Consider the following 19,631-nt stretch of genomic DNA (forward strand, 5'->3'; position numbering starts at 1 on the left):
CTGTTTCTGTAATATTATGTTTTTGTTGCTACAAGCGCTTTTTATGCAGTTTTTGCAAAGCTGTATGTGGAAGGAAACTGTGACTGAGGACAAGCTGATGGCATCAGATGTAAGTACAACTCCTCCGGTTTCATATGCAAAAAAAATTATTGCGCTAGCTTACGTGGTTGCAGAGCTACCGGGATTTAAAAATAGTTACGCAAAATGGAGCGTGTCCGCTCCTACCGGTTCTAAAGGGTTAACAGATACCAGGATAAGTCTTGTTCATGACCTTTGACCTTAGAGCAAACACTGAATCTATATCAAGATAAAATAATCTGAATCCAAAAAGCTGAAAATGTTCCTGATCAGTGAGGCTCAAAATAAAAACAACACACCTGTGAATTTAAGTGTAAACATATCATCAAACATGAACATGAGTGAAAAAGCTGTTATTGAACCGAAGGTGTTTTTTCATAGTTTGTTCATGTCATCATTCATTTAATCTTCTCCGTGTTCGTCAGTGAAATTAAAACTTTGTTCTTCAGATTCTTTCTAATCACTCCTTGCATTCGTTGACTCTCCTGTCTGTGAGTTCTCCTCAGAACAAACAGCTCATTAGAAACACTAAAGACTCTTTCTTCTTTAGACTTGCTTTGTAGTCTGGTGAGACTGTTTCCGTGGTAACCAGGTCCCAGCATTGCTTCATGAACCAGTCTGTCTGGTACAGGTGAGCAACACCACCAACAACCTACCACACACATTTAAATAAACATAAAAATAACCTGAACAACTTTAAACTTCTTTTTGCCAAAATGCAGATCTCCTTAATGGTTCTTTCAGCCTGTGTTTTATTTTACCAGTGTAAAATAAAGACATCATGTTGGAGCGCAGAGTTGGTCTGAATTCTTCTAAATGAAACATATATTCATCAAGTGCAGGTTTGTAGATTTGAATAAAATTAAATGTCTGATTCAACCAAAATTCACGTTGCAAAACATCTTTATTACCTAAAACATGAATGTTGTCATTATGAGAAAGAAAATAACAGTTTTAGTCTTTATTTGTTCTTCAAAAAGAAAGATGGAGAGACAGTTACAGAGTTGAGAATGAGAGCATTAAACCAGTATCAGGTTGAGTCAGGTCAGGACTGGGGACACTGGTCTCTCCTCAGTGGCTCTGAGACCAGAGCCTGGCAGCCCTGGGTGGCCTCACAGGTCACAGAGCCCACCTTCATCCAGCGGTCTGCAGGGAGCCTCAGGGTGCTGCTCCAGCTGTAGAGGCCGTCGTTCTGCAGCACCACGGGGCTCCTGCTCTCCTCCCAGCTGATGCTGCCACTGCCATCCACCTTCCAGGACAGACTCCAGTCTGAGGGGAAGCCCTTGTTGGCCAGACATGTGATTGTTGCAGTCCCCTGCTGTAGCTCCTCACTGGAGGGGGGCAACACTGTCAGGACGGGACGGGCATCACCTAGGAGACACCAATCAGCTTAGAGCACAGGGAGCACACAGCTGTCAATCAAACCACAGACAGTCGGACACCTTTACTGTAAGAGCTGATTTTCTCCGTTAAGAAGTTTCTGTCAGGTGTTTTTTCTGCTCCACCAGTCATTCACTCACACATTGTTTCACTTCCCTTTAAGAAACCTCTCATGCATATCAGCACAGAGAGAATCATCACACAGTTTGAGCTGAAATATGTTCAAACTACACTGGAAATAAAAGAAGCAGATGTGGAAACATTTACAAAACAAGTTTAAAATCATCAATATTGTACATGACTGACATTAATATTAACTGGAAACAAATAAATAGAATAAATTAATTAATTCAGCGAAACGAAATCCACTTCCTGTATATCTAAAACAATTTTTAAAATTCACATAAACTCAAAGTAATTTCAAACAATACTTGAAAGTTCTTCTTCTTTATATTATTGTTAGATTTTTTTTTTCAGTTTTAATTTGACTGAAATGTAGACATAATATTTTGACAGAGCAGATCTGAATTATCCTCCACGACACAAGAGGATGATAAAAAATTCCAGCATCAAACTTATTGTAAAGCTACGTGCTTTTCTCTTAAAATCAGAAGAGAAATTGTTAAATGCACTTTAATAAAAAGACAGTATTTGATAGTAAACCAGAATAAACTTACGTCCAACATCCAGTCTGGTTCCTCCACCGAACGTGTACCACAGTGATACAAACTCATTGAGGCGTCGTACAAAAACCTCTGACTGTAGAGAGACGCGGCTCTCTGACTCTGAAACAAACAAACTCAACTAAATCATTCACTGTTTGCACAGCAGCCATGACTCAGCTGATGTGACTTCTTCAAATATCATCATACAATGTTAGTTTAAATACAGTTCAATCCATGAGCTTTTGGACGATCACATTTTTTTGTCCTGTCCCGTTCGGCACTGAAGCAATCAGAATTATTGTCTGAAGGCCAAGAAAAATTCTCAACAGATTTATTTTCTCAAGTGAATCAGTGCCATACTGGTCCACTTGATTGATCTTCATTATTTTTTAATTTTTTAATTTTTTTAAATGATTACAATTGGAACAGATATAACCGGGGGATCGTAAAGAGAAAGACAGATAAGAGAAGTTTAAGAAAAGGAGAGGGAAAGAAAAACAGAGGGGAAGAGGGACAGTGAGAAAAGACAATGAAAACCCATGAGATCACCTGCTGGAAGAAAAAGAAGAAAACAAGCAAAAAGAGAACAACACAGTAGGGAGACCACAGCAACAACCTAGATGAGCATAAGTAAGAGTAAATAATAAAGACTGAATGCTACTGAGCAGCACAAAAGACCGACAGCAGACGATATGCTTAGAGGCAGCATCCAAGGAAGACGGTGAGTGTCTGTGCACACCTGTGTGCGTGAGTGCGCTTGTTTCCAAAAGGTTTCTCCATGTAACTATTGTCAGTAGTTCGAATTTGAGGAAAAGACAAACGACTGCATGGTCTCAGTAGATGTCAGAATAGTGATTTTATTATACATATGTACATATGGGGAAGATGAGCATCACAAGCCTTTTAGAGCCGATCTCCCCCGAGCAAGCATCTCACAAAGCTTTTATTACAATGATGACGTCAAGTCACATGATACGTATCAGTCAGTTCTCAGAACTCAGGAAGTTCCCCTCACTCCACAAGTTCTCCTTATAAGGCCTCCAGATGTTTCCACTCAGCCCAGCACTCAGAGAAAACCAGTGTGTGTTGTGTGTATATCTATTCGTGTCTATTGTGAAAGTATATCTATCAGAAAACTGTCCTATTCTTACTAAGTGTGTGTGTACACATGCATGTGTTATATAAGAGCGTGCATGTACTTTCAAGGCCAGTGTACGTGCAGAACTGAACATAGAACCAAGGCAGGGTCCAGCAGGCCCCACAGGCTTCTGAGTGATTACAGAACTGTGAAACAGCTTTAAGCAAATAACATGAATAGTACAGAACAACAATAGACTGATTAAAGTACTGATAATCTGTGTAGATTAATGTTAACATAGATATGGTCCAAAGATTATTCTGTCAACTGGTTCAACAATGGTAAATGATTAATGATTGATACTTCTGATTATAACTGTGATCATAAGAATACAAAATAAAATATCTCCTGGTCACACTATCTAATAGTAATTGTGGGGAGCCATAGCACTGCCCCCCAGGACATGGAGCAAGCACGGAGGACATCCAGGACCCAGACATCTAGATTCCCCCCAGAGCACAAGAGCCCAAGCAGGACCACTGGAGGGACAGCCGCCTCCCTCCTAGAAACAAGCTGGGGAGAGCCCCAGACGGGTGTGTGTGGGGGGGCGGTGAAATGGAGTCTAAGACCCAACCAGACATATAAACATAGACAAAGCTCTTCATAAAACATGCCTCATCCACAGACATTCGTAGCCTTTTGTTGTTTGTCACTGATCAATATCTGAGTAATATTATTCATAATTAGGCACTAACGCACATGGTGTCTTGATGCACGCTCAATCATCCAGGTAAGTAAAACCCACAAGGTTGATTCTGTTCATCTGGACGCAGCGTTTTCAGGGGGAGAAACGTTTCGTCACTCATCCAGGTGACTTCTTCAGTCTCAGCTGACTGCAGGTTTCTCCAACCTTAGAAACAGTACATTTGCATAATGACTGAAACCAGCCCACTGAAGGAACAATGGGCTGGGAGGTCAGTTCCTTGATCATTAATATGCAAATTCTCATAACCATTAATCAACAGCCACTGATCAACGGCCATGAGAAACACACATGGTCTGGTGCAAAGATTCAGTATAAGTTCTGACGATGTGCTGCTTATGTTTTTAAGCTGTAATCTTTATAGTGTAGTACAGAGCACGATGAAGAAATGATGACTTTTCTTTGTGCAAATATTTACCAACTGTATTACCAGATTTTAAGTACGTCACAGAATAGCCTGCCCAATCCTCACAACCAAAGCTTGCTCAGCATAAGATGCACAATGTAAAACTTTAAAAAAATGCTTTTAAAAATAATCAACAAAACACAAATTGTTGAGTTTATGAATAACTCAATGGATTAATTAAAAAGAGAAAGAGGAAAAAAAAGATGAAATTAAAGCAGACAGAAATACCAAATCACTGATTCTTGAACACAGAGTAAACCTTTTATAATGGACAAGGGCATTTCCATGATTTCCATAGAGAGGCACTTTGCATCAGCAGCACCATGCTCCAGTGCTCTGGGAGAGTTTATAGTCCTGAGAGTTGAACACTGGATGACTGACAGCTGTCCTTCATCACAACAGAAGCCACAGAAATCCTCCTCATCAAAAACATGACTTTGATCTGCGTCCTCATCTGGACTCTCCTCTGCTGCTGCTTCACAGGTAAAGTCCAGAGAATCAAACTCCTCTCCTCTATCAACATCTGTCCCTCTGAAATGAAGCCCACAAAACCATGAAGCTGCTTTATGTTTTTGTCTCTGTGTCCTCAGAGTCCAGAGGACAGATCACAGTGACTCAGCCTGGAGCAGTGAGCTCTGCTGTGGGAGCAACTGTGAGCATCAAGTGTACGACCAGTCAGGATGTTTATGTTCATAGCAACAACCATATTTTAGCCTGGTACCAACAGGTTGATGGAGACATTCCCAAACTGCTCATTAAGCGTGCATATGAGCGAATATCAGGGATTCCAGATCGTTTTACAGGCAGTGGATCAAACTCTGACTTCAGTCTGATCATCAGTGGAGTCCAGGCTGAAGATGCAGCAGTTTATTACTGTCAGAGTTTTCACTATCCTAACAATCAGGATGTGTTCACACAGTGAAAAACAATCGTACAAAAACCTCCCTCAGTCAGACTGAACAGAAACTGAAGTGACTGCTGCAGCTGGAAGATACTGCAGAGACTGATACAGTTCACTGAGGACACACACACACACACACACACACACACACACACACACACAAATAAATGCTTTTTATACCTTAGTGAGGACATCTAGTTGACATAATGCTTTCCCCAGCCTCTTACCCTAACCTTAAAAATGAATCCTGAACTCTAACACCTAGCTGAAATCTTAAATTAACTGTATCCCTTACACTAAACCCACATTTTGAGCCTTGTGGCTATTTAATAATAGGAGACCAAAAAAAAAGGTGACTTGACCATTTCTTCACCTGAGAAAGTCTTGGGTTGTCAGTGTTCTTTGGGTCATTATCTATTTGCACTGTGAAGTGCTGTCCAATGACTTTCCAACTACTCCAATGAGTAACATTGGCTCCAACATCTTTGACAGATGATGTGATATGCTTCAGATCAGTTTTCCTTCTTCATCATTTTCTTTTCTAATTATGCTGATAAAACTTCATCTTGGAACTGTTCCTGATTGTTCTGTGTTTTTCTGGCAAAGTCTAATCCAGTCTTCCAGTTCTTGAGTGTAACCAGCAGTTTGTAACTGGTAAGAGTTTCCTTTCATGAAGATGACTCTTGATCTCTTGGTAGTAGACTTAGACTATGATACAGCCACCTGGGGCTACTGTAGCTCAGAAGCATCCATCCAATGCATCCATCTCAGTCTAAATGTGTTTGAATGTTGTATAGAAAGCATTCCAGTAGGAAAAGCATACAAAAATGTTCTTGTATTTCTTTATGGGTGAATGAGCAGAAAAGCACTATAGAAAAACCAGTCCATTTCCCCCTTAGAGAGTATTTTAGACTAATGAATATGACGTGTAAAGTACTCAAAATTAAGCTGTGGTAGAGTTTTTTCCCTTAAACTATGAATTCTGTCCTCATTCGTTTCAGCTTTCTTCTGTGGTCTTTTAGGCCTTATTGTTGTTGTGCTGGCCAATACAATCATTCCTTTTAAAAATGAACCAGGTTGTTGATTTGGTTTTTTTTTTTTTTTTTTTTTTTTGCCTGTCCCATTTGGTTCTTTAGCCATCAGAATTGTTGTCTGAAGACCAACAAGGATACCCAATGGATTTACTTTGCCAAATGGATCTTCGTGGCATTGCCGTATTGGTCCATTTGGTCGATCTTTGTTTTTATTATTTATTATATTTTATTTTCAGATGTTACAGACGGGACAGACATCAGTGAGGGATAGGAAAGGGAGAAAGAAAGAGGAAGGAAAGGAAAAACAGAAGGGGAGAGGGACAGTGAGAAAGGGGGGGAGAAAAAAAATAAAAATCTCCTGGATCACCTGTTGAGAGAAGAATAGAAGACAAAAAAAAAACAAAAAAAACAAAGCAACATACTAAACACAACACCATCGCATTAATCTAGCTAAGTGTAAACAGCAGTAAATACTAAATATTCAATGTTGTTGTGCAGCACGCAGGACAGATGTGCTTCGAAGTAGTAGCCAAGAAAGGTGTAATTTAAGTCTACGAGCAGTGAACACCCGTGTGCATACCTGTGTGGATCAGCATGCTTGTATTCCAAAGGTTTCTCCATGTAACGATCTGCTAGGGAGTGTGGGGGGGGGGGGCACAGCCCCGTCCTCCAGGGAATGAAGCAGGTATGGAGGAGATCAAAACTCCAGACATCCAGAGGCCCCCAGAACACAAGAGACCATGGAAGACCAACAGAGGGGCAGTCGCGCCACTGTCCCAGCAAGAGCTGAGGAGAGTCCCAGATGAGGGTTCACTCAGCAGCCGCGGAGCAGAAGCCAGGGGGAGTTGCAGTGACGTGCCCGTGAGCTCCGCCGGCAGCCAGCTGTGCCTGAGTGACCGAGCCCCAGGCCGAGAGGCCGGGGGCACCCCACCTCCGAAGTGGCCCGAGCGAGCCCCAGGCTCCAGGCCCCGATAAGCGGCCGCCAAGGAGTGAGCCGGTGTGTACCTGGACGCCCACCCCCAGACACAAAGAACCACCAACGCACCGACACCTGAGGGAGTCCGCCACCGGCAGGGGAAGTGGTGGTGGGTGGAGATAGGCCTCCAAACCTTGGAGGGCCTGAGGTGTCCCCAGAGAGGTGGTGTCTGATACCCAACCTGACATATAGACACAGACATCCATTCCCACCCTCATGCTCTCATATGCACTTACTCCACACTCAACCAACGTGGAGACAGACATAAAGAGACGCTGTACACACGATCACACTCCCCAAGCGTACTCTACAAACCGGGTCTAGGTACCCTTGCCCCTGGAGGGGGGAACTGCACCCAGACCCAGGTGGTGTTACCCTTTTCCCTGCGGTGGGGAGAGGCAGACCACCCCGACTCCGTAGCAGCAGGGAGGCCCCACACTCCAGACCGCAGTCGGACGGCCAACTCCTCCTAGCCCTCCCGCTCCAGCAGGCCGCAGAGAATGGGGGTGGGAGAAGACTCCAAACCTCCCTCCACCCGCTCATTGTAGTGTTGATGCATGTGTGTTCTAAGGTGCAATTAAAACCCAGGAGGGCATGGAGCTACCTGCCAGAGAGCAGCAGGTAAGCGCATAGTCCCTCCTGATAGCCCTCAATGTCTAAGTGTATTTAAAATTGAGAGGTGGGCAACGACGCCAGGGGTGAGGTGTACACCCTGATGGTAATTTGGACTCCGTGATTGTGCCCACCCCCAAGATCCTATATGTATGTGTAATGAGAGTGTGAATAATGTGAATGTCTAAGTTGTGGGATAAAATTGAGGCAGAGGCAGCCGGAAGGGGACAGAGGGGGGGTTGGTGATTTTGATAGTTCATTTGACCTCATATGCAGGGATCTAATTAACAACCAATAAATGCAATCAGATAATTTGAAATCAACTCATCTGTTTAATTTGTCTTAGAAAAATGACAGGACAGGCTTTATCTGTTGATGAAATGGCTTGAAGACAATTGCTCAGTTATTTTTGAGCCTCTGAAATTAAATAAATAAAAAAAGGAGTATCCTTGTGGCACAGACGTCCACATGTTATCTGCTCCAATACAGGACCAAATTTAGAGAACTTACTTTGAATTTCAGTAAAATGTTAATTTGATCGATCCATTACTAAACAGCATTATTTGACTGATCCAAGTCTGTGCTGACTTAGAGCCACAGCAACCAAAACAAAACTAGACCAGGGGATGTTAAAATATACTTTTCTGAATAAGTATGACTCATATCATTTAGATGATTTTACAAATGACTCTCAAACCATGTTGACTGATCGGAATGACACCTGTGAATTCACAATGTGATGACTGCTCGCGATGTAATCCTGTTGAAGTCAGTCAGATCATTTCCATAGAAAGGCACTTTGCATCAGCAGCACCATGCTCCAGTGCTCTGGGAGAGTTTATAGTCCTGAGAGTTGAACACTGGATGACTGACAGCTGTCCTTCATCACAACAGAAGCCACAGAAATCCTCCTCATCAAAAACATGACTTTGATCTGCGTCCTCATCTGGACTCTCCTCTGCTGCTGCTTCACAGGTAAAGTCCAGAGAATCAAACTCCTCTCCTCTATCAACATCTGTCCCTCTGAAATGAAGCCCACAAAACCATGAAGCTGCTTTATGTTTTTGTCTCTGTATCCTCAGAGTCCAGAGGACAGATCACAGTGACTCAGCCTGGAGCAGTGAGCTCTGCTGTGGGAGGATCTGTGAGCATCAAGTGTACGACCAGTCAGGATGTTTATGTTCATAGCAACAACCATATTTTAGCCTGGTACCAACAGGGTGATGGAGACGTTCCCAAACTGCTCATTAAGCGTGCATATGAGCGAATATCAGGGATTCCAGCTCGTTTTACAGGCAGTGGATCAAACTCTGACTTCACTCTGACCATCAGTGGAGTCCAGGCTGAAGATGCAGCAGTTTATTACTGTCAGAGTTTTCACTATCCTAACAATCAGGATGTGTTCACACAGTGAAAAACAATCGTACAAAAACCTCCCTCAGTCAGACTGAACAGAAACTGAAGTGACTGCTGCAGCTGGAAGATACTGCAGAGACTGATACAGTTCACTGAGGACACACACACACACACACACACACACACACACACACACACGCACACACACACACACACACACACACACACACACAAATAAATGCTTTTTATACCTTAGTGAGGACATCTAGTTGACATAATGCTTTCCCCAGCCTCTTACCCTAACCTTAAAAATGAATCCTGAACTCTAACACCTAGCTTAAATCTTAAATTAACTGTATCCCTTACACTAAACCCACATTTTGAGCCTTGTGGCTATTTAATAATAGGAGACCAAAAAAAGGTGACTTGACCATTTCTTCACCTGAGAAAGTCTTGGGTTGTCAGTGTTCTTTGGGTCATTATCTATTTGCACTGTGAAGTGCTGTCCAATGACTTTCCAACTACTCCAATGAGTAACATTGGCTCCAAAATCTTTGACAGATGATGTGATATGCTTCAGATCAGTTTTCCTTCTTCATCATTTTCTTTTCTAATTATGCTGATAAAATTTCATCTTGGAACTGTTCCTGATTTTTCTGTGTTTTTCTGGCAAAGTCTAATCCTGTCAGGGTTCCTGGGTCGGTGACCCAGTATTTTCAGTTCACGTTCACTGTTTATCTTCTGCCTGTTCCACTTCCTGTTTTATTGTGTTAGCCTTGGTCCATGTGCATTATGTTCCGTCCTCTTCCCGTTTATCATTAGTTCATTATGTTCAGCTGTGTACTCACCAGGTTCTAATCTCTCATCACTCAGCCTGTGTATTTATGTCCCTCAGTTCAACCAGTCCAATGTCGTGTCATTGATGTTATTGTGATGTTGTTCTCGCCGCTGTTAGGTTGTCCTCTGTTCAGTTCCGTCAGGTCAGCCGGTCAGTTGTCAGTCAGTCTTTCATTCATCCACTCAGTCAGTCGTCCAGCCGGCCAGCCGTTTCCTACTTCTGTTCTGTTTGTTCACTCCGTTGACAATAAAACACCAAGCTTCACCTACCTGTGAGTCCAGCGTTTGGGTCCTCCTTCTTTCGTCCACGACCTCATCCTGACAAATCCAGTCTTCCAGTTCTTGAGTGTAACCAGCAGTTTGTAACTGGTAAGAGTTTCCTTTCATGAAGATGACTCTTGATCTCTTGGTAGTAGACTTAGACTATGATACAGCCACCTGGGGCTACTGTAGCTCAGAAGCATCCATCCAATGCATCCATCTCAGTCTAAATGTGTTTGAATGTTGTATAGAAAGCATTCCAGTAGGAAAAGCATACAAATTGTTCTTGTATTTCTTTATGGGTGAATGAGCAGAAAAGCACTATAGAAAAACCAGTCCATTTTCCCCTTAGAGAGTATTTTAGACTAATGAATATGACGTGTAAAGTACTCAAAATTAAGCTGTGGTAGAGTTTTTTTCCTTAAACTATGAATTCTGTCCTCATTCGTTTCAGCTTTCTTCTGTGGTCTTTTAGGCCTTATTTTTGTTGTGCTGGCCAATACAATCATTCCTTTTAAAAATGAACCAGGTTGTTGATTTGGTTTTTTTTTTTTTTTTTTTTTTTTTTGCCTGTCCCATTTGGTTCTTTAGCCATCAGAATTGTTGTCTGAAGACCAACAAGGATACCCAATGGATTTACTTTGCCAAATGGATCTTCGTGGCATTGCCGTATTGGTCCATTTGGTCGATCTTTGTTTTTATTATTTATTATATTTTATTTTCAGATGTTACAGACGGGACAGACATCAGTGAGGGATAGGAAAGGGAGAAAGAAAGAGGAAGGAAAGGAAAAACAGAAGGGGAGAGGGACAGTGAGAAAGGGGGGGAGAAAAAAAATAAAAATCTCCTGGATCACCTGTTGAGAGAAGAATAGAAGACAAAAAAAAACAAAAAAAACAAAGCAACATACTAAACACAACACCATCGCATTAATCTAGCTAAGTGTAAACAGCAGTAAATACTAAATATTCAATGTTGTTGTGCAGCACGCAGGACAGATGTGCTTCGAAGTAGTAGCCAAGAAAGGTGTAATTTAAGTCTACGAGCAGTGAACACCCGTGTGCATACCTGTGTGGATCAGCGTGCTTGTATTCCAAAGGTTTCTCCATGTAACGATCTGCTAGGGAGTGTGGGGGGGCCACAGCCCCGTCCTCCAGGGTATGAAGCAGGTATGGAGGAGATCAAAACTCCAGACATCCAGAGGCCCCCAGAACACAAGAGACCATGGAAGACCAACAGAGGGGCAGCCGCGCCACTGTCCCAGCAAGAGCTGAGGAGAGTCCCAGATGAGGGTTCACTCAGCAGCCGCGGAGCAGAAGCCAGGGGGAGTTGCAGTGACGCGCCCGTGAGCTCCGCCGGCAGCCAGCTGTGCCTGAGTGACCGAGCCCCAGGCCGAGAGGCCGGGGGCACCCCACCTCCGAAGTGGCCCGAGCGAGCCCCAGGCTCCAGGCCCCGATAAGCGGCCGCCAAGGAGTGAGCCGGTGTGTACCTGGACGCCCACCCCCAGACACAAAGAACCACCAACGCACCGACACCTGAGGGAGTCCGCCACCGGCAGGGGAAGTGGTGGTGGGTGGAGATAGGCCTCCAAACCTTGGAGGGCCTGAGATGTCCCCAGAGAGGTGGTGTCTGATACCCAGCCTGACATATAGACACAGACATACAGGCACACACAGACACAAACATCCATTCCCACCCTCATGCTCTCATATGCACTCACTCCACACTCAACCAACGTGGAGACAGACATAAAGAGACGCTGTACACACGATCACACTCCCCAAGCGTACTCTACAAACCGGGTCTAGGTACCCTTGCCCCTGGAGGGGGGAACTGCACCCAGACCCAGGTGGTGTTACCCTTTTCCCTGCGGTGGGGAGAGGCAGACCACCCCGACTCCGTAGCAGCAGGGAGGCCCCACACTCCAGACCGCAGTCGGACGGCCAACTCCTCCTAGCCCTCCCGCTCCAGCAGGCCGCAGAGAATGGGGGTGGGAGAAGACTCCAAACCTCCCTCCACCCGCTCATTGTAGTGTTGATGCATGTGTGTTCTAAGGTGCAATTAAAACCCAGGAGGGCATGGAGCTACCTGCCAGAGAGCAGCAGGTAAGCGCATAGTCCCTCCTGATAGCCCTCAATGTCTAAGTGTATTTAAAATGGAGAGGTGGGCAACGACGCCAGGGGTGAGGTGTACACCCTGATGGTAATATGGACTCCGTGATTGTGCCCACCCCCAAGATCCTATATGTATGTGTAATGAGAGTGTGAATAATGTGAATGTCTAAGTTGTGGGATAAAATTGAGGCAGAGGCAGCCGGAAGGGGACAGAGGGGGGGTTGGTGATTTTGATAGTTCATTTGACCTCATATGCAGGGATCTAATTAACAACCAATAAATGCAATCAGATAATTTGAAATCAACTCATCTGTTTAATTTGTCTTAGAAAAATGACAGGACAGGCTTTATCTGTTGATGAAATGGCTTGAAGACAATTGCTCAGTTATTTTTGAGCCTCTGAAATTAAATAAATAAAAAAAGGAGTATCCTTGTGGCACAGACGTCCACATGTTATCTGCTCCAATACAGGACCAAATTTAGAGAACTTACTTTGAATTTCAGTAAAATGTTAATTTGATCGATCCATTACTAAACAGCATTATTTGACTGATACAAGTCTGTGCTGACTTAGAGCCACAGCAACCAAAACAAAACTAGACCAGGGGATGTTAAAATATACTTTTCTGAATAAGTATGACTCATATCATTTAGATGATTTTACAAATGACTCTCAAACCATGTTGACTGATCGGAATGACACCTGTGAATTCACAATGTGATGACTGCTCGCGATGTAATCCTGTTGAAGTCAGTCAGATCATTTCCATAGAAAGGCACTTTGCATCAGCAGCACCATGCTCCAGTGCTCTGGGAGAGTTTATAGTCCTGAGAGTTGAACACTGGATGACTGACAGCTGTCCTTCATCACAACAGAAGCCACAGAAATCCTCCTCATCAAAAACATGACTTTGATCTGCGTCCTCATCTGGACTCTCCTCTGCTGCTGCTTCACAGGTAAAGTCCAGAGAATCAAACTCCTCTCCTCTATCAACATCTGTCCCTCTGAAATGAAGCCCACAAAACCATGAAGCTGCTTTATGTTTTTGTCTCTGTATCCTCAGAGTCCAGAGGACAGATCACAGTGACTCAGCCTGGAGCAGTGAGCTCTGCTGTGGGAGGATCTGTGAGCATCAAGTGTACGACCAGTCAGGATGTTTATGTTCATAGCAACAACCATATTTTAGCCTGGTACCAACAGGGTGATGGAGGAGTTCCTAAACTGCTCATTTATGTTGCTACCACTCGAGTATCAGGGATTCCAGCTCGTTTTACAGGCAGTGGATCAAACTCTGACTTCACTCTGACCATCAGTGGAGTCCAGGCTGAAGATGCAGCAGTTTATTACTGTATGTGTTGGCACTATCCTAACAGTCTGTGGGTGAGCACACAGTGAAAAACAGTCGTACAAAAACCTCCCTCAGTCAGACTGAACAGAAAGTGAAGTGACTGCTGCAGCTGGAAGATACTGCAGAGACTGATACAGTTCACTGAGGACACACACACACACACACACACACACTGTAGATCTCTTAAACAAATACCATCATTTTTTGCACAGCAAGGAAAAGTTGGAGAAAGTCTCGGGAAACAATCTCTCATCTTGCAAAAATTATTTCTCTGAAATGAAGCTCCCAAAACCATGATGTGTACGATTATGATAAAGAAAGCTGAGCTGTGTATTGAAAAAAGCTTGGCTATGACCTTTGAGCTCAGCTTGAAAATAGATCTGTGAAGGTTCTCAGTCATCCAGGTGCTCGTACTCTAAGGAGCCACCAAACCTACAAAATGTCTTTGGGGCAAGACTTCATTCCCTCTCACCTACTCGAGGATGACAGTGTGGAAATAAGTGTGCAGTCAGTTATTAATACTCGTCTTCTACCTGGGTGTTGTTGGGTCTGTGTTTCCACAAGCCCCGCTGGTTTAGAAACTAATTCATCATGAAGAAAACGAGACAGTCAGTGATCGATCGATTTATTTGCAATGGAGTCCAGCGGTCCACCTAAACAAAAGGCTCTTATACTTAAACAGATACAGAGTAGGTGTCCTCCCATACTATTTAAAGAAGGTACGACCTCACTCATGACCTTAGGATGTGTGTGCATGCCAGAACACTCTGGAAGAGTCTTTGCAGACTACCAAGGATCAGACCTCTATCATTATACAATTGATACCTCTAAGCATATATGATTATATGATAGAGCCCTTTTTTATGGCCTCTATCAACCCTCATCACCTCACTTCAGGTATTCTTCCTGTGGGGGGAATACTTATGACTCCTCTATTGTCCTTTTTATCTCTGCAGAAAACCTTTCTCGGAAAGGGTATTGGATCCAGTTGTTTTACTGCTGTTATGATCCCACCTGTTGAATCACTTTAGCAGTCTTGTAGAAGTGGTCATGATGCAAATGACAACAACAATGACACAAAGGAAGACCCTCTTCAGATTGTCAAAGTATGCTTAGCACAGTGACACAGCATTAGGTGATGTTCATAGGAAATTGCCGTCGGTCATTCCCCATCACCACCCTAGCTTCTGGTTTCTGTGCTGCTCACAGAATCATGATGCCATCATTGAACTCCCTCTGTGCTGTCGATTGGAGCTTGGCACGCTCCCCTCACCCTCAGATGCCCGTCTGTAGTATTTTTTTCTCTCTTACTTTCTTTGATAAATGTACCTGTATATTGTTTATATGATGTAAATATATTAACAATGAACAATTTCTTTTTGTTCTCAGATCAAATAAAACAATTCCATCTCAAATACTTTTTTTCCACATAATGAAAGTATTTGTGTAGAAATTAAAACTCTTTGCAAGTAAATTATTGTTTTATCATATATCCTGCGTAATTTAAAATACGAAAATATTAAAACCATACTAAATATAGAAGAATGTATTAAAACTATCACAGTAAAGCTCCTGTTAAGTAAAGGTGGTATGAATAATTTGTTTTACAGAGACGAGTAAAACTTTGATTTTCAAGTCCTTTCACTCTAATTACCACTGGAGCAAAGCTAAGTTAGAAAAATTGAATGTAATGCAGGGCTGTAGAGTGCAACCAATTTGGTCGCAAGTGCAATTAAAAATAATCTCAAGTCGCAGCGGTACGACCAACTATTCGAGTAAAAAATAAATAAATAAAATACTCTCTGCAACTCTGAAACTCTCCCTGTGGTCAACAACCGACACACATTATGCTCCTATCGTGGTCTAAACCAATCAGAGATAATCAGGGGTGGGACCTCTCTGATTGGTCGTAGTTCAGATATTCATGTAGTCCGTCTGTACGTTTGAAAGTACAGGCAGATAGAGAGAGGTGAGTAGCTTGAATAAAGCGACATTGATTCATTAAATCCTAAATCGAGTTTTAAACATAAATCTATTTTCCCAGAAACACCGGAATCTCAGGTTAAAGATCACAAAAGTATTTTATCAACCACCAAACAGTAAATGAGAGCAGGTAAACGGATTCCACACAAAGACACACAGCGTAAACACACAGCGGGACCCGACGCATCAGAATCAGCTTTCTCTGCTTTCTCACACGACGGCACGTAGACGGACACGCCATCGGGCTGAAAGCCGACAGCTCACTGATTCTGATGCGTCGGGTCCGCGCTGTTTACGTCTTTTTTGTGCTGATTCTGAGCTGCAGGTTTTGTCTCTCTCCAAGCAAAATTGACTGAACCAGCAGCAAAAGAAGCAACAAACTATTCACATCTGATAAACATCGTCATGAATTCCCTCTTACTTTACTGTTTTGTTTACACCAAGATAAAAATCGCACTTCATGCACAGCTCTCTCTCTCTCTGTACTTCAAGAACAGTTTCCCGTCTCAAATCTCTGTTTTCTGCATTATTCCTTCGCTTATTACCCACCAGTCTACCGTTGTTTGCAGCTCTGTCAGCCTCTGTGTTTTTTTCTTTTTTTCTTTTACTTCAATGACCTCGGACAAGAAAGCCTATTTTCTGCTGTTCAATACTGAAGAAATGTAAACTTTTTAAAATTATGCAAAATTGCAGAATATTTTTAAGATTATCTGCTATAAAAAGCCAGGCCAGGAATATCTCCTTCATGTTTTCTGTTTTTTATTCTCAGTTACTTTGACACATGGACATTGTTAGGATTGATATTTTTTACATTGTCATTTGTGCTAAAATATATAGATATATAACCATTGCCTTTATGTGTCCTAATATGGCTATCATTATGAAGAAAAAGCCAGACAGTCAAAGGGGCTTTCTTTTGTTTACATTTACATCATGTACACTTATATAAGTTGGTTGGAGTTTTGAGCCATGGGTGGACATGACTTAAAAAGGGGGGAGAAGATCATAAACAACTTGATCCAATTTCCTTTAAAAAACTTTTTCTGCAGTGACAACAGGAAAGGAGAGGAGTTGTAAATGCAGATGATTCACCAGGTGACTCGATCACCCCACAGGGTGTCTACAGTGAGAAGATTTGGGGGTTTGAAAGGGGTCATAAAGAGGAGTGTTGACCAGGCTACAGCTTTGAAGATAGCTGGAAGCCACATGGACAAACCAAAAACCAACTGATGTGTTTGAATGCCTATGTCTGCATACATTTGGATTGTAGTGCATATTCTTTTGAGAACGTTGATTCTTGTTTTTGACTGTTGACATTCATTTGTTTCCTTGCAGGATGTAGTTTCCTGTGTGTGAGATGAATGAGAAGTAGGATAATTGCTAAGCACGTTTCGTACATGTATGAACTGTGAACTTTTGCAGCAGTAGGAAGTGAATGATGTGAGGAGCTGTGTGTGAATGAAGCCTATACTGAACTGTCAAACACAAGGGTGCATAAGTGGAAATTTATGTACAAAGTTGACAAAAAGGGGGGACTGTTGGAGTCAAATTGTTAAATGTTGTCATTGTGTTACTTAAATGTGTAAGACTTAGTTCAAGCAGCATGGTCAAAGACATTCCTTTGTCTCTGACCACCTCTCCAGCCTGTTTGTTGGTGGGGGAGGCTGTAGTGTTTCATTATAGGGACATCCTATGTGAGGGTTCTGTTTTCTTGGTTAGTAAGCTTCCTGCTTTTATGACCCTTTTGATAAGCAGGAGGTCACACAAACGCACCACCAAACAAACATACACACTCACATACTCGCACAAACACACACACACACACACACACACACACACACACACACACACACACACACACACACACACACACACACGCAGTGTTTTAACCTTTTGTGACCATAGGGGGGTTTTACAACGAGTGGTGTTTGTGTTCTCAGAATAAAAAGCTGCAAGGAAGGCTGTTTACTTGATGCTGGCTAGCAGACAGGTGAGGAGCGTTTAGCTCCAAGAGCCTGGTTCCAACCAGCCTCCCTTGCTAGCAAGTAAAATTGCTGTTCATCTTGCTTCCTTGTCGTTAACGGGAATAAGTTTCTAAACCAGCGGGGCCTGTGGAAGCGCAGAGCAGCGATCGCGGCGAAGCTGCTCCTCCGGCACGGCGGCGGGATTCCTCCAGATCGCTCGCTAACACTGTGGAGCATCAGCAGTGAGTCACGGATGTTAAAAAGCGTCTGTCGCTCATACACCAACAGGGAGTGGGTTTTCAAAGCTAGCAGGGACACCACTAAGAACATAATACACAAACATTGCAGAACCGAGAGAAAGACGGCGTGCCATAACACCCGGTGCCATCTCTGCATTCTTATGGGCAAAGAGTGCCAAAGCACTTTAAGCACAAGAACAAGATTGTTAGTTAATCATTTACAAATCAATATTGTCTGTATGGACAGCAATTTCCCCCCAAAAAAGGGCACATGTAAAACCGCGGTGTTAAGCGATGCGGTTGAAAAAGTGGCGCACCAGTGCAACCAAGGCAAAAAGTTATTCAAGAGCCCTGTAATGTTAAAGATAATTAGAACATGAAGCCACTGCTTAGCTTAACTGAAAACAATTCTGGGATTTGTTTTTTGAACTTTAGCATCACAGTTGAACAAATGAAAGACCAGGAGAATAACAAAGTGAAAGATGAAGCATCGACCAAATCATTTTAACAATGTTCAAGTTTGAAAATATACAGCTTAATAAAAACAGGATGACTTTATTTGCACAACAAGATCATGTGAGTTGATAAGAAGGTTCGTTTTTGGTATAGAGGAGTTTATTTGTTTTGGATGTGAGCAATGCCAAAACAAGAAAACAGGTCCTTATGTTCCCCAATCTTCCCAAACAGAAAATGAAAAGTAAACCAAACACGAGTTTCTAAGCAATGCTCTTAACCAGGAAACAAGTGTTTCAACAAAAATGGCCTTTCACTGTGTGTGTGTGTGTGTGTGTGTGTGTGTGTGTGTGTGTGTGTGTGTGTGTGTGTCCTCAGTGAACTGTATCAGTCTCTGCAGTATCTTCCAGCTGCAGCAGTCACTTCAGTTTCTGTTCAGTCTGACTGAGGGAGGTTTTTGTACGACTGTTTTTCACTGTGTGAACACACGCTGACTGTTAGGATAGTGAAAACTCTGACAGTAATAAACTGCTGCATCTTCAGCCTGGACTCCACTGATGGTCAGAGTGAAGTCAGAGTTTGATCCACTGCCTGTAAAACGAGCTGGAATCCCTGATTGTCGATTGCTAGCAGCATAAATGAGCAGTTTCGGAACTCCTCCATCTTTCTGTTGGTACCAGGCTAAATGGTTGTTGTTATAAACATCCTGACTGGTCCTACACTTGATGCTCACAGTTCCTCCCACAGCAGAGCTCACTGCTCCAGGCTGAGTCACTGTGATCTGTCCTCTGGACTCTGAGGACACAGAGACAAAAACATAAAGCAGCTTCATGGTTTTGTGGGCTTCATTTCAGAGGGACAGATGTTGATAGAGGAGAGGAGTTTGATTCTCTGGACTTTACCTGTGAAGCAGCAGCAGAGGAGAGTCCAGATGAGGACGCAGATCAAAGTCATGTTTTTGATGAGGAGGATTTCTGTGGCTTCTGTTGTGATGAAGGACAGCTGTCAGTCATCCAGTGTTCAACTCTCAGGACTATAAACTCTCCCAGAGCACTGGAGCATGGTGCTGCTGATGCAAAGTGCCGCTCTATGGAAATCATCTGACTGACTCCAGCACGACTCGTTTAAAAAGAGTTTTTCACAGCATATTTGGAATGTGACTCAACTGAACACTGTAGATTC

General features: G+C 42.9%; 1 protein-coding gene across 1 annotated transcript; it reads right to left on the bottom strand.

Moving 5' to 3' along the window:
* Nucleotides 1-1,024: 1,024 nt before the first annotated feature.
* On the bottom strand, nucleotides 1,025-19,480 carry LOC112430271 (immunoglobulin kappa light chain-like). Its single transcript, XM_076879481.1, has 5 exons — nucleotides 19,352-19,480; nucleotides 18,939-19,244; nucleotides 3,694-3,701; nucleotides 2,136-2,187; nucleotides 1,025-1,449 (listed from the first exon to the last, which is right to left on the bottom strand). Exons 1-5 carry the CDS (start codon nucleotides 19,401-19,403, stop codon nucleotides 1,124-1,126), a joined length of 744 nt encoding a protein of 247 aa, XP_076735596.1. The 5' UTR covers nucleotides 19,404-19,480; the 3' UTR covers nucleotides 1,025-1,123.
* Between the last annotated feature and the right edge of the window lie 151 nt (nucleotides 19,481-19,631).

The sequence above is a fragment of the Maylandia zebra genome, linkage group LG22 (assembly GCF_041146795.1).
Source record: "Maylandia zebra isolate NMK-2024a linkage group LG22, Mzebra_GT3a, whole genome shotgun sequence".
NCBI classification, from domain to species: Eukaryota; Metazoa; Chordata; class Actinopteri; order Cichliformes; family Cichlidae; genus Maylandia; species Maylandia zebra.

Bases quoted from the DNA above. Each gene is read 5' to 3' on its own strand.
- LOC112430271 (XM_076879481.1), bottom strand. From the start codon at position 19,403: ATGACTTTGATCTGCGTCCTCATCTGGACTCTCCTCTGCTGCTGCTTC. The intron at 19,245-19,351 runs GTAAAGTCCAGA...CTGTGTCCTCAG, and splicing joins CCTCTGCTGCTGCTTCACAG to AGTCCAGAGGACAGATCACA. The intron at 1,450-2,135 runs GTAAGTTTATTC...GGTGTCTCCTAG, and splicing joins AACCAGACTGGATGTTGGAC to GTGATGCCCGTCCCGTCCTG.